At 39.7% G+C, this 15132-nt stretch overlaps 1 protein-coding gene across 1 annotated transcript in view; it reads left to right on the plus strand.

Moving 5' to 3' along the window:
* Positions 1-14475, plus strand: part of PAK3 (p21 (RAC1) activated kinase 3) — a 103487-nt gene extending 89012 nt beyond the window's left edge. Inside the window, exons 16-17 of the mRNA XM_063083211.1 lie at positions 10837-10974; positions 14386-14475. Of these exons, the coding sequence (XP_062939281.1) occupies positions 10837-10974; positions 14386-14475 (228 nt within the window). The remainder of the gene's footprint in view (positions 1-10836; positions 10975-14385) is intronic.
* The last annotated feature ends 657 nt before the right edge of the window (positions 14476-15132 follow it).

A 15132-nucleotide genomic window follows, 5' to 3' on the forward strand; every position in this document is an offset into this window, starting at 1 on the left:
CTGTGGATTGGAATGTCTGGGTTTGATGGCGCGTGCTCATTTGGAATTAAAGTCAGACATAAACTTCCTGAGCACCAGAGAAGCAAGCATACTTTGCTAGCACTCAGTCAATATTGTTTTGAATGTATTTCAGGAAGAGCTGGGAGCATTCCCTTATTTTTTCCATAAGCCACTATGGAACAGCAAGGTTTATTGATGGTTTGTTGACACTCCTACTTTGAGGGCAAACCTATCCCTAAAAGCGGGGGGGGGGGTAGTGAGTTGGGATAACTACAACTAAAATAATTATAAAACAGTAACAGCGTTTCTTTTTAATCTGAAAAAATATTGGCTGTCAAAAGAGAGACAGCTCTTAAGAATCATTGGTTGTCAGGAATTCAGCATAGGAAAATGGGACTTAGCCATAGGAAAGCTGCAAGTCTCATTTAGATTGTAATTCAGAAGCAGACAGCTCAAACTGGTGAGTTATGACCCAGAAGACAGCCACAGGAGAAATTGATTCCGCAGCAAACTAAAAGCCAAGAGACTCTGACCAGGCAAAGAGCGGGGAAAGAAAGTTTTAAAATGTGGTGACCGAGAAGCCAGTGTTGGCCAAGACTGATATTCCCTTATCTTACTATTATTATCTTATCATTCCTCAGAGTCCTTACTGCATGGCTTGGGAATAAGTTAAGGATGCATATGCCTATTGCCCTAATAGGTACCATACCTATAACTTAGCATTTAAGTTCCTTGAAATCAAAGATCATTCTAAAGAGACAAATCATGGAACGTGATGATGGGCATTTGCCCACTAAAATACCCACTCACATGTTTTATCCTAAGGCTTTTGAAATCTGCATTTTTGCCAATGAAAAATGACTTTATCAAGAAAATCAGGGTTTTCTTTATAATTAAGATCATTTATGACCTTTGTCATCATTTTGATCTATACCTTTTCCAACCTGGTTGCAACATCATTTTAGAAAATCCTTTGCATTCTGATGAAATGATACTCTGAGATGTCTTAGTTATAAGCCTCCCAGCAGAGAAAGTTAAATTGGTTAAGGCAGTCTTAGCTGTGTAGCTGGGAGAGCCAGAGTTCTAACATTACTCCAAGAATCAAGCTGGCCTTTTTTGCTGTAGTGTTTCTCTCTCCTCTCCTCTCCTCCCCTCTCCTCCCCTCTCCTCCCCTCTCCTCTCCTCCCCTCTCCTCTCCTCCCCTCCCCTCTCCTCCCCTCCCCTCTCCTCCCCTCACCACTCCTCCCCTCTCCTCTCCTCCCCTCTCCTCCCCTCTCCTCCCCTCTCCTCTCCTCCCCTCTCCTCTCCTCCCCTCCCCTCTCCTCCCCTCCCCTCTCCTCCCCTCCCCTCTCCTCCCCTCCCCTCTCCTCCCCTCTCCTCTCCTCCCCTCCCCTCCCCTCCCCCCTCCCCTTCCCTCCCCTCCCCTCTTCTCCTCTCCTCTCCTCCCCTCCCCTCCCCTCCCCTCCCCTCCTCTCCCCTCCTGCAAATTAATTTCCCCCTTTAAGTAAATCTCATGTGATAGCCAAATACAGGAAACAAATTAAAGAGGAACTATTCTAGTGGAACCAAGAGCCCTACCCAGGTGACTTCCCCCTAGGCCCCTTCGATAGACAAAAAAAATCTCCACAGAACTCTAGGGCTCTCCCCATCTCCCTCAGCTGCTCTGCAACATCATCATTCAATACATACATACATATATATATATATATATATATATATATAAACTTAAAAGTTAAATAAATAAATTAATTAATTGCGGGTCCATTTCTCTGATTCTGTGTGCTTTGGCTGTAAATAGGCTACAGCTTTCCCTGACTCCACCAAAGGGGCCATGCTTTGAGTGTGCGCTGTCTTTAGGAATACTTCCAGAGGAGGGATCTTCAGAAGGCAGCTTGGAGACCCCTCTCTCATTACCTCCTAACTAAATCTGTATCCCAAAGAGTGGAAAGATCCTCCTTTTCCTACTAAGTGAAGACACTTGATCATGATATGAAACATGCTGTGTGACTTGGTAATCTTGGGGAGAAGCCAGTGAAGAGCACTACAGGGATAAAGCTGTTGCAGGGACACATGGTCTACACTCTGGGGTGTAATAAAAAGAATTGTATGTTATTGTGTACAAAGCTGTTCAAGCTAATGAACTGCATGTAAAACAGGAGAGTTGAAATCAGTTTATGTGAGCAATAATGCATGTTCCACAGATCAAATCGTAGTCAGGCTGTTTTGATCTTAATATAGTAATTTGGAAAAGCCCCAAAAGAATCAGGGAATTAGTCCCTTCCTGCTCTAATATTCTGAAATGCAACATGAAAAAATGTGTAATGCTAAATAGTACCTTAGAACTAGATATTAGGTGTGAGTTGAAGAGAAAATGAGAGGGGAGGAAGTCAGTATGCCAAATATAGATGATGATTGGAGAAGTTTGTGTGAAAAGGACCAGAGAAATGGAGCAGTCGTGGAATGGGACCTAGGATCCAGGTTCCCTAGATGCCACAGATTTTCTAGCCTCTATCTTTATTTTTCTTCCTCATCATTCTACCAGGTACCTTCTCTTCCATTGTCTTTTGGCCCCTGTCCTTGCCCTACTTTCTTCTGTTCCCTCTGCTTCTCAAAGCTTCTCTCCTCTGCCTCCTGCACCAATTTGCTTTCCTTCCTTTCCTATCTCTATGCCTACCCCCACCCACTTCCAAATCCCCTATACTTCAAACCTAGGGTACTGCTTGGGCTGCCCAGGGTTGCTTCATGAGCATAAGTAGCCTGCTCCATGCTAGTATTTCTTAACAAGCAGTATTAATCCTGAGAGATCAGAATGAGCGGATGCATAGAGTCATGTAGTATTTATATTATGGCATTGGTCATTCCTTTGTGCTTAAAATGAGCATGATAAAGCTAGGCTAAAGCCTAATCAGTTAGAACTACTTAATTACCTTTTACTATCAACCTGTAAGAGGATAGATTTATAGTAGGTTCATATTCAACGGCTTTTTAAGGATTAAACAACAAAATAACAACAACAAAGGCCTCCCATAATTTGGTGAGAGATGAGAACTTCTATGCAAGACAAGTAGGGAGCTAAATTAGACCACATTGCTTCTTTGGCTATCACACTGGACTGTTGAGTTGAATAAATCAAAGTATGGAATACAAGATTTGTTATAATGCAGTGATTTCTTTTTGCAGATTTGGCCTTATTCACTCTCTCCTTGGAAAGAAAGAAATGTTGGGGCCTTTCATGAAATCCGTAAACACATCAGAGGTAGCAATACACTCTGGCCTTTAACCTCTGAAATCCCAGGTCATGAGTAAACTAAGACATAAGATGTTAAGTCACTAATTGCCAAATCTCTCTCATAAAACACTCAAACTTAGGTGAAAATTCTAAAATGAGAAAGGAACCAGGACAGCAGTAGGTTGCAGGCAACAACCAGACTGCAAACTGCATTATAAACCTTCAACATATACATATACATATACATTTATGTGTTTGTATATATAGAAAAAGAGAGAGAGAGAGACTGGGGAGTACAGTATGAGACCCCTCTAACTGGGTGCCTGCCCTTTGTTCCCCATTTCCAAGCAGGTGGAGAATGGTTGACCTCGAGGGGGCCCATTTCCTCTGCAGAAGTAGAGGTGGATCAAGTAAGCCAGTTGCTCATGCCCAATGTGCCTCATTTCTTAAAGAGCCCTTGTCTGCCTCTGCTAGGAGAACTCCTATCCCAGAGACTGGGAACAGTGAGAGGTGGTATTGTGTAGTGGTCCAGAGCATGGACTCTGGACTCACGCTCTCTGTATTCAATAATGATACTCCCATTGTATGACAATGGGCAAGTTATTATTCTTAACGCCACAGGCCTCAGTTTCTTTATCTGTCAACTGGGTATCATAATAGAGTCTATCTCAGGGGGTGGTTGTGGGGATTACAGGAGCTAATAGTAATTTTTCAATACATGGTATGTATTAATACTTCCCATGGACATAATATTTATACCTATATGAAGATATAGATGAATAGCCCTCTTGCTTTCATAGTTCAGTTACATTGTATGTTAAATAGATTTTTTAAAGCTAGGCTGGGAGCCCATTTACCACGTATAACTGATTTCCATGGGAAAATGTGTTTTGAGTCCCAAATATTCAGCTTACAAAGAAATTTTTGTACCACACCCTATCTTCTTTGTAAAGTGAGTCTTTATATTGGTGCCCAGGCCTCTGATGGTTGCTAATATATTTCCATGTAAGTCCCTTGGTTGGTTTTCTAATGTCTTAACCTAAACTTTATAAACTGTTGTGATGAACTGAAGTCACAAACTAAAGCTTTTTAATTAAATGGTTAGTCTGGCTGCAAAACTGCCTTAATGAAAATTTATTGGGTACATATGGATTGGTTTGGGACTTCTTTGGAGAAATGTGGTAACTTCTATGATGACTGCTTTGATCTTTTTAACTGAGGAAATTGCCAATAAGGTAAATTGAATTATTCCTTCGACTGAGTAAACTCGTTTTCTCTTAGTACTTAGATAAATTCAGTTGCACATCAGGGTCCGTGAAAACTTCAATATTTGCATGTTACTGCCAAGATATTTATAGTTATTATGAGGATTTCTAAAACATCAGAAACTTCTAGGTAATGTGTATATCACAATGAAGAAAAGCACCATTTTTTTGGCCAAAGGTTGTGTTTCTTTTTCTATTTTTAATTGACATGTATTGATTGTACATAATTATGGGACACAGTGTTATATTTCAATACATACGTACAATGTGTGTTGTATTTTTAACATTATAAATAAGCTCAATAGGTCATGAGGCCTATATTGCCTCATTTAGGAATAAAACAGACCTTGTCTAATGATCTAACAGATTAATCAAGAGCACCCTCTCTGTTGGAGATCAGCCAGATAAGATAAGTTTTTGAACTATGTTTCAAATTCCAGAGAGCACTGTTTTCTCCCCTTTCTCTCTGGATTTGTCTGCATCAGACATATGTGGTCATCTTTTTCCAGTTTTCTCTCCCTTTAGCGGTATCTCTTTGTGTATACTGCTCATGGAGCTCTCTTCCTTGTCCAGCACTGAGAAGTGAGTAGTCAGAAGTTACCACACCTCAGGCCTGCTCAACTCAGAAAAGGTGCTTTTTTCATTCTCTGTGTATCTTTTTATATTGTCAGTAGGTTACTTTAGGTTCTGAGCTTTAATACTTTGTATGTCAATCATTCTCTCATATTCCCAGTTCAACTAAATTTATACATTTTGGTTTTCATTTCATTCAGCATCAAAAACATTTATTGAGCACCTATTTTGACCAAATTGCCACAAAATTCGGAGATGATCATGACACAGTTCCTACCTTCCATGGACTCACAGTCCAGTAGGGAAGACAGACCCGTAAGCAAGTAACGAGTATTCGAAATATAATATGAAATAGACATATGAACAAAGGGCTATGGGAGCTCAAAGGAGGGAATGGCTAACTGTATCTACAAGGTGACCAACTATTTCGATTTGCTTGGGATGGAGGGACACAAGACCTTCAGTGCTAAAACTCAGGACAGTCTCTAGAAAACCAAGGTGGTTGGTTACCATATGTGGAGAAAAATGGAGTAGTTTAGTCAGGCTCCCTCGACTCAGGTCTGGTTGGGGGTCGAGCAGCACATTTCCTGTAAACAAGTTGTGGGTGGGTGGAGCTAGTGCGCATGTGCACCAATGTATCTTTTTAGTTTTGTTGCTATTGTGTCTGCTTCAGTTTGTGAAGCAGAGCTGGCCAGCAGAGCTCGTGTCTAAAAATAGAGCATGTTTACTCTGCTAGTAGCTGCTCAGTTTTTCTTTGGACTTTGCTGTGGCAGTTGAATTTCTGAGTTTCTCTGTGTATTGCCTAGCTCCTAGACATGTGTGTGCTGAATAAAGACTATTCCTTCTTCAACCAAGGCTCCAAGGACCTTTTTGCCGGTTACCTAGCTCATAAACCTGCATGTGAAGGGTTTGTGAATGGGCTCGAGGGGTCTGTAATCTCCAGACCCAGCTCCAGCTCTACACAGTATCTACCTGGAAGAGACAGAGAAGACTTTAAAGGAGAGATGCTATTTGAACTAGAGTTTGAAAGCAAGTAGCAGTTTACCAGGTGTGTAGGGAGATGAGGATAACATTTTAGGCAGCTATGAAAGAGCATTTCCTATTCAGAGAATAATGAACAAATTGGTGTGAATAGTGTGAGAGCTTTGGTTAGTGTGCATGGGGGTGGGGGCGGGGGAGGAGAAGGGCCCTAGGGTGAGAAAAGAACAGATGACAGCTGAGAAGGTGGGCAGGGGCCAAATCATGGAGGATCTTATATGCCATATTAAGTAATTTTTACTATGTCCGGTAGACCAGTGGTTTTCAAACAAATATAGTGATCCCCTGGTTCCAAGGAAACCTTGCTTGAAAGCATAAATAAATTGAGGGGAAAAAGTAAACTTCCCCTGATTGAAACAGATACATGTGTGTGGGGGGGGGTGGTATGGTCCTAGAATATCTGCTCTTATCTCTCTCTTCCTTCTCTTTTCCCTCTTAGCTACTCTTGAGAGGAATTTTGGTGAGCACAGTTTGAAAACCACATGGGAAGCCACCAAAAAATTTAAAGCAGAGAAGTGAATGACATGATGAGATAAGATTGTTAAGGAAAATGGACTGAAGAATAAAAGGGCTTGAGTAAGGAAAAACAATTGTAATGTCTGAAAGAAGCCCAACTTTAAGCAAAGACAGGGGGGATAGAGAGGAGTGAATGAGTATGAAAGACATCTCTAAAGGTTGCATGAACAGAACCTGGTAGACTGATTATAGTGAGAATGGGGGGAAGAGAGGATGAGTCTGTGGTCCTATAATGTTAGAAGCAACCAACTATATGGGAAATCTGTAGCCTAATTTCTAATAGCTAGCTCATTTTCTTTGCATTTTCACTAACTCAGATAAAACTAACATGTGATCACTCATGCCTAGATACATTTTCTCAATCTTTCTTCATCTAAGACTTGACTTTTCTAGTAAAACCCTTTTTGCTGTGATTGTTGTAGTGGCTACAACTGTATTTGTATCTCAGCAGGGCAGTGGGTAGCAATTTTCTTTTTTACTAAAATAGTCCCCCAGTTACACACAGGATGTATTCCAAAAGTTCATTTTTAAGTTAATTATTTGGAACTCAGAGTGCATTTTCCCATAGAAGCAGCATTATACATAGTGGTTAGGTTCCCAGGCCAGTCCACAAAAGCCAGTTTAGCCCATGATATAACTGCATGTGGATTTTTGCAATGGAAATTAGTTGGAAATAATACTGTTGCAATTAAACTGAAAACAATGGTTGAAAAAGAAATACTCTGGGTTTTTGTTTCCCTCAAAGGGTACCACTTGATGAAAAGCAGGTTTAATCCTAGGAAGATAAAGAGAAATAGATGAGGGTTTCTGTGTAAATTGGACACCACAGCTTTTCAAATTTATTTTTTAAATAATGTTTTGGAGGTTTTTAAAAAATAATAAAAGCAATCGTGTTCATTGTAGAAAATTTGGAAAATTAAAAAATATATTTAAAAATTAAGTCACCAATAATGCATCCAAAGAGAACTACTGTTAATGTGTTGTGTTTCAACCTTTTTCTTAGTACAAGTATTTTTTTAATCAGTCAGACAAAAAAAATGGTGCATCCATTTGATGAAGTATTATGCAGCCCTTAAAATGATATTTTAAAAAATTCTTAAATATAAAAAATATTTATGATATAGTGTTGAATAAAAGGCAACCTTGCATTTGATACCTAGATTAGGGATGAGGGAGTGTAAACAGATTAACGCTAATCAAACAGAAAGAGTCAGCTCTTAGGCTATCAACCAAGACTCCCTACCATCAGTCCATCCCCCAACAAAAACCACAGTTAGGCTTTTTGTAGTTCTGAAGAGTTCTTTGAAGTGCTGTAGAAGTTTGTAGCACTGGCTCATTACTTCCGATTTTCCTTCAAATTACAGGCTCTCTTATCCCTGGATGCACTGTATTTAACAACTATGATTAAGGTCATTTTTTTTTTTTTTGATTCATACATGGAATAGAAAGAGGGGCACGCATTTCCTGAGGCCATTAGGCATGGATTGAAGAGAAATGAGAAAATGTATGTTCACTTATAAGGAAGAAGATTGGATAGAGTAGAATGGATTGAACTAAGAATGGTGAAGGAAAATGAGAAAATGAAATAGTACAACATGCATACAGACCTAAGGAGAGTGAAAGACCTAGAGAAAGGGAGAAAAGAGAGGTGTTTGTGTAAGACTGGCCTTGGCTACAGAGCTGAAAAAGCAAGAACAATGAGTCTGGGGGAGTTGTAACCAGCTGAAATAAGAAAGTTTTAGGAGGCAGCAAATGTAATTTGCGGCCAATTTACTTTCTTTTCGTAAGGGAAAAGAGATGGTTTGCAAGGACAGGTGCTTCAAGCACTGATAATGCAAGAACTAAAACACTCTGTTTGAACTTAATATAGTCTCTGTGATTTTGCAACACCTGATTTTAGCCCAGTCAGTGATTTCTTTTTTTTTTTTTTTTTGGACCAGTAAGGGGATCGTAACCCCTGGCTCAGTGTTGTCTGCACCACACTCAGCCAGTGAGTGCACTGGCCATCCCTATATAGGATCCGAACCCGCGGCCTCCACGCTATCAGTGCCACCCTCTCCCGAGTGAGCCATGGGGCCGGCCCCAGTCACTGATTTTTTAAAAGCAGTTCGTGCATCCCTTTTCCACCACACCTCCTTTTAATCAAGATTGGATTTGCCACTGACTTTTATTTTGGCCTGGAAGTCCCAATAGCTGCGACCTATATTTGCTGTTTATCAGTAAAGGAATTGAAAATTACCAAGCAATGAAAGGTGGGGGAAAGTAAGGTGTTCCTTTGGAGGGAGGTGTATTTACATGTGGGTTTTTTAACGTACTAGGAAAAAAACCCCAAAAGTTTCGTTGCACACTGTAGAAGCATATGGCATTGCAATTCTCACACATCGCTATGCAAGAGAATCTCCTATGAAATTCTGTGGCTTAATGATGAAGAGATTCTAAGTTATTAAGTCTGGAGGGGGCTGCAGGTCTTCGGCCAGTGGTTCTCAACACTGGCTGCAAATTGTAATCACCTGGAGAGCTTAAAAATACTGGTGTCTGGGTTCTGCTCCCAGAGATTTTTTACTGAACTGGGGATTTTAAAAAATCTTTCCAGGTGATTCTAATATATAGACAAGTCTGGGAACCTCTAATTTATCCCATTGCTTAATTACCTGCGTGGATCAAACCAGTTCTTAATGTGTGGCCCTGGAAGCAGCAGCTTCAGCATGAACAGGGCACTTGTTAGAATGCAAATTCTTGGGCCCCTCCCCAGATTTACTGAATCAGAAACTCTGGGAGTGGCCTGAGACCCTGTGTTTTAACGAGCCCTCTAGATGATTCTGGTGTACACTGTAAGTTGACAGCCTCTAGATTAAACAGTCCTTACAGACCCTTTCTTTAGTACATCTGTGAGAGTTGCTGGGAAGAAGAGATGTCCTCACCAACTGATGAAGACTTTGATAGAAATACTTGCAATGATAATATTAAAGCCATGGTGTGGAAAGAGGATGATAATTTGCTGCAAAGCCCAAGCAAGTTCAGGAGGGAGCATGTCTTCATAAGAGTTAGGGGGTTGGTTGCATGAGCAGGCATGACCCTTGTGGCAGAACCTGCAGGCAAACTCCTACTTATCCTTGAAGAACCTGTTCAAATGCCAACCTTATCTATGAAGCTTTCTCTGAGCTCTGGTGTAAATTGCTTCATGTTTCCATTTACTTAGCACTTGCTATGTTCCTCTATTAGTTTTTATCTCACTGTATTATAGCTCTCTATAAATCTCTCTCCTTCACTAAATTAGGTGATCTCTGAAAGCAAGATCACTGTCTTATTCATTGCTAGTGTCTAATACAATACGATGTACACACTGAATGTTCTAGAATTATTTGCTTAGGAAGTCATTAGTAATGGCCAACTTTTTTTGGCTATCACAAACCTTCAAAAAATGTGTTTATCTTTGTGAGTTAATCATGGTTTAGGGTTCAACTCTCTGCCTTGAAGGCTAAGAATCTTGATTCTGTCAGCATACCATGAGTTGATGTCTCTCTGTGGTGGCCTTATACAACAAAGATCTCAGAAATGTATATACAGTTATTAGCAACTTATTATTTTACAGGACTACCAAAATCAACTTTTCTCATATTTCCTCTCATTATAGGTAGACCTTCATAGGAAATCTAATTAAATCAATAGGTATACAGCTGCTACAGTCACTGCAATCTTCTATACTTCTCTAATTCTATAAGCTACTGTCTTCATCCCATGTCTACTCACAAATATTCTTCAAACAAAATAAGCACTTAGTAAATTACAATCACCTTTCCATTGTGCCTTCCTGAAGTTGTACTCAAGTCAACATGATTGGATGTATATATGTTCCCCATCTCTTTAGAATCACAGATTTACAGGCAGTCCCTTGGTTTAATTTCCTAGGTGGTTAATCACACATTCATTATATATGGATTTTTACTGGCTCAACTCTCAGAGAACAACCTTATAACCTTATTTCCAAGTTTAGTTTTTTGGGGGGATGGAACACCTCACTGTTACCTAAGTTACTGCCAAGACAAATAATTTCTAAATGTTATAGAAATTTTGAAATATGTCAGTGTCATTCTTCTAAAGTGGAATTTTTAAGACCCAGAGGGTAAACCAGAAGAAACTGGATTTGTGCCTTCTGTGCCAACCTACGATCCTAATATGTATATGTTGAATATATTTTTCTCTTTTTTTTTATAGGCATTATATCTGATAGCCACTAATGGAACCCCAGAGCTCCAGAATCCCGAGAGACTGTCAGCTGTATTCCGTGACTTTTTAAATCGCTGTCTTGAGATGGATGTGGATAGGCGAGGATCTGCCAAGGAGCTTTTGCAGGTGAAAAAAAAATAGGACAATTACAAAAAAAAGAGTCATTAAATTGAGCTTTTCCATCTCAATGTTTGACAGTAAGAGAGCTCTGTCAAGAGATGTCTAGTTAGAGTTAGGCTATTGCCATTTGATTTTAGACCACAGGCATGTAAGTATAGGCATGCATATAATATATGATTGACATGTTGCCTTTCTTCTGAGAAGTTGGCAGTTTAATCTATCAATCTGTTTTGTTCTTCCTGGAGTCTTATTTTGCAAGGAAAAAAAAAACAAAACAATGTGACCCTCTGGTGTTGCTCTTTTATTCTAAACTTTACTTGTGCCCCTGGATGTTGTATGCAGGTGCTCTTGGCTGGAGGTAATTCTCTACATAACTATGCAATTATTTCCGTGGCATTTGCTACTGTAATGCTTTACTGGTCAAAGCCCCTTTGTTTGTGATGCCAAATTGGCAGGCACCTGCTTGCCTGGTGAGTACCATCCAGTGGTGAGTGCCTCTGTAACCATTTGTCCTTTTCATGGCTCTCAGGGATTAGTATACATGATGATAATTAGTACCTATTATATACCAAATTCTTTACATACATCATCTCATTTAATTCTTACAACAACTCTATAGGGTAGGTGTTCATATCCCATTTTACAGAGGTGGAAATTGAGGCTCACACAGCTCTTGAATGGAAGGGCTGGGTTTTGAGCACTGAATTGCCTGACTTTCCACCACACATCACACACAAACCAATTTAGATTTTAATAATGTATTTATTTGATAAAGTAGCACATGCCCAGGATTACACACATAACTTCACTGCAGGGGACAGTTGCTCAGAGACATGTATCAAGATCTGTAATATCTAAGAATAATGACTGCTTATTCTCTCTGTGACTTTGAACATGTAAGCCAGTTTTTAAAAAGGTGCAACACTTGGTTATACAGAGTGTTAACCACGGATTCAGTCTGTTCCAGACCAACCTCTCAAAGAAAAATCTGTTCCTGTTGCTTCAAACTCCCTTTAGAGACAGAGAGTTACACCCAAGCAAAAAATATCCCACCCCAACCCAAATCACACCTGTGATAAACCTATTCGGAGGAATTGAAGAAGCTACACCTTCTCTTTTCTGCTACCTGTGAGCATTTCACAGGTTGTCATAGGGCCCTAAAATGTCAAATCTGGAATGACCCTTTGTTATTCCTCTAATTAATCCAGCCTCAGATTTGAAATGAAAAACGTGAACGTTTGAGTGCTTCACCTCCACATCTTTTTCGCTTCTCCCACCACCCCACATACACTTCCTGATACACATTCCTGTTATGACTTCTTCCAAGGATGAGTGAAGATTGAGTTTCTTTTAATGTAGCTGTACAGCTAAGTAGATTATTGAATCAATGATTTAGTTAATTCGTTCCCCAACAATGCTTTTATGTGAACCAGTCAAATAACCAATGCAAAACTATATTTTGAGTCTAAATTGAATAGTTTGTTTGTTGCATCTTTTCATTTTGTTCTTGTAAGCAATGACCTGTATATCTCCTTAAGTCCATATAACTCCATTTTTTGACTCTAGCCTATCATTGCCCACTTAGTGGTTATAAAAAAGAGAGATGCATGACATTTATGCCACTGGAAGGCTGGAGAAAAGACACAGGGCTTGAATATTTGTGTGCCTTTCTGTATGGCCTAAGTCAATTCTCTTTCCATCAATTGATATTTATTGAGCAACTTCAGTTTGCAAAGCATAAATGCAGTGGGTGATACAAACCTGTTAAAGGCACGATTCCTATTCTTAAGAAGTTCACATATCCTTGGGTACATGAAAAGATAATGCAAGGCTGTTTAGAGACTCCTTCAAACCAAGTGGCTGTTTAAATAGTAAATGACATGGTTGATTAGAGAAATACCTCTGTAGGCTAGGGCAATCAAAAAATGCCTGTGAAAAGAGGAGTTCAGCTAAGCCTTGAAGGCCAGATCAGTTTTAGATAGATTGAAGAAAAGAGGGAAAGGGATTTCAGATGGAAGTGTTATAATGTGACCAAAGGCAGGTAGGCAAGGTTTAAGGGAAATTATGTAGAAAGTGTTGTAGTTGAAGTAAAGAGTTCAAATAAGGAAGCTGCAGGAGATAAAACAGTAGAGGGCTTTGAACATCAGGCTAAAGAGTTGGGACTGTAGGCAGTGAGGAAATGCTGAAGATGTCTAAGGGACAAACATGATGAAAGCTCTGTTGAGGAAGATTAATCTGGTAGCATACAATAAGAATTAGCAACTAATTGCTAATTAGGGGAAACTAAGGGGAAGTTATTATAGTTTAGGATTAAGTTGATTAGGCCCAGACTAGAAAAAGCAAGAGATAAATGTAAGAGGCATTGAGTAAAAAGTACTTGGTAGCTGATTGCATGTAGAACATAAGGGAGAGGAAGACAAAAGTGACTTCAGGGTAACAAACCAATGGTAGCATTCAGTACAAGGACAAGTGATAGAGGATAATATAATGACTAGCATTTCCTGGCCCCTATGTAGCTTTCAAGGGACTGTTGCTTACCTCATTTAACCATTATAATAAGCAGAGGTGAAGATTGAACCTAGGTGCTCTGACTCCAAAGCCCCTGTAGCTTATATCACACAAGAGCACACTGTTTAGTAGACTTTAACATAACTTTTTAAATGTTGGATTTATGGTAACAAGAGAAAATTCCAGAGAGAGTAGCCAGCAGGCAACTGGAGAACTAGGACCAGAACTCAGGAAAGAGACCAGATCACACACTATAGATTTGGGAGTCATCTCCATAAAGTTGATAAGCTGAAACAATGAAAGGAAATCAGGTTGGTAAGGAATTAAATTAGAAAAAGATGGTGAGAGTCAAATTCTGGTATGGGAGAGGTAGGAGGAGGAAATGAAACCGGGGAAGATGGAGAGGGAGTAGCAGTGCACATGCTCACAGAGAAGAACCAAGACAGTAGAATGCGGCAGGCCCTGAAGGTGAAAACATTTCAAAGTACTGCAGAGGGGCCGAAAGAGAGACGGTGGAGGCACAGCTATTGGGTTTAGCAGTTAGGAAACCATTGGATTCAGGGTAAAGTTCTTCGGCTGTCAACTGAAGACACTTTTTCAAGCATGAGGGCTGCTCCAGATACATTCCTCAGTTTAAGAAAATCAGAAAGTCAGACTTTTGCAAACACTGAGATGTTACAAGATCCCTGCTCAGAGTGTCTAGTTGTGCCACTCAGCTTTCAGAGGATTTCATGACACTGAAGGACAAAAACATCTGAAGGACAAAAGCTGGCACCTTTTTAAATTAAATGATGTGTAATTCGGTGCTCAAAATATATTTAAATGAAAAAGGGGCTGCTTGGAAATCTAAGGTAATGTACTTGGAAGAAAGAATTCAAGTAATTCCTCTCTTTTTTTCTTCCTTTGCAGCATCCATTTTTAAAATTAGCCAAGCCTCTCTCCAGCCTGACTCCTCTGATTATTGCTGCAAAGGAAGCGATTAAGAACAGCAGCCGCTAGGACTGCCAGCCTTACCCCTCACCATCTCCCTCATGAGTAAGACTGAAATAAAACTCTGCTGCAGGAAAGATGGAAGAAAAGACAGTCAAATGGGGTGGGGGTTCTTTAATTTTCAAATGAATAGAAACTTCTTATAAGCCTTTTTCCTACTCCCTCAGATTATGTAATTTATTTGTAAGCCTGAATCGCAGCCCAAACAGGGCAGCAATGTCGAAGTGGCCATAAAGTGGTCACTTCCACCGTGAAGCGAAAGAGCCAGTAGTGAATCCCCTCATTTTGTGCATTCACTTTGAAGAAAAAGTTTTCTCAAAGATGCACTCTTCCTCTTCATAGTGTTGTGTTTGTTTTTAAGTTAGAGAGTAGTCCCTCTTGCATTCGAACCTCCTTCAAAACTCCTTACCCAATGTGATTTTTTCACTTACATTGTCATTAGATGTCCAGAAAAAAGATGTCAAAATGTTTTTTTATAAAAAGACAGCAAAAAAAGAAAAGCAAAAAAAAAAAAACCCAAAAAAATAAAAAACAAACAAAAAAACAAGTACTGTGTGAACATGTGGAAGTCCATGCCCTAATAGAGTTGCGATTTTTTATTCTTCTTCTGTAGTGGTGGCCTGGTTTGTGTACCTATTTTTCTTCATGTGTATTGGAAAAGATTTC

This window comes from Cynocephalus volans, chromosome X (assembly GCF_027409185.1).
Source record: "Cynocephalus volans isolate mCynVol1 chromosome X, mCynVol1.pri, whole genome shotgun sequence".
Lineage (NCBI taxonomy): Eukaryota > Metazoa > Chordata > Mammalia > Dermoptera > Cynocephalidae > Cynocephalus > Cynocephalus volans.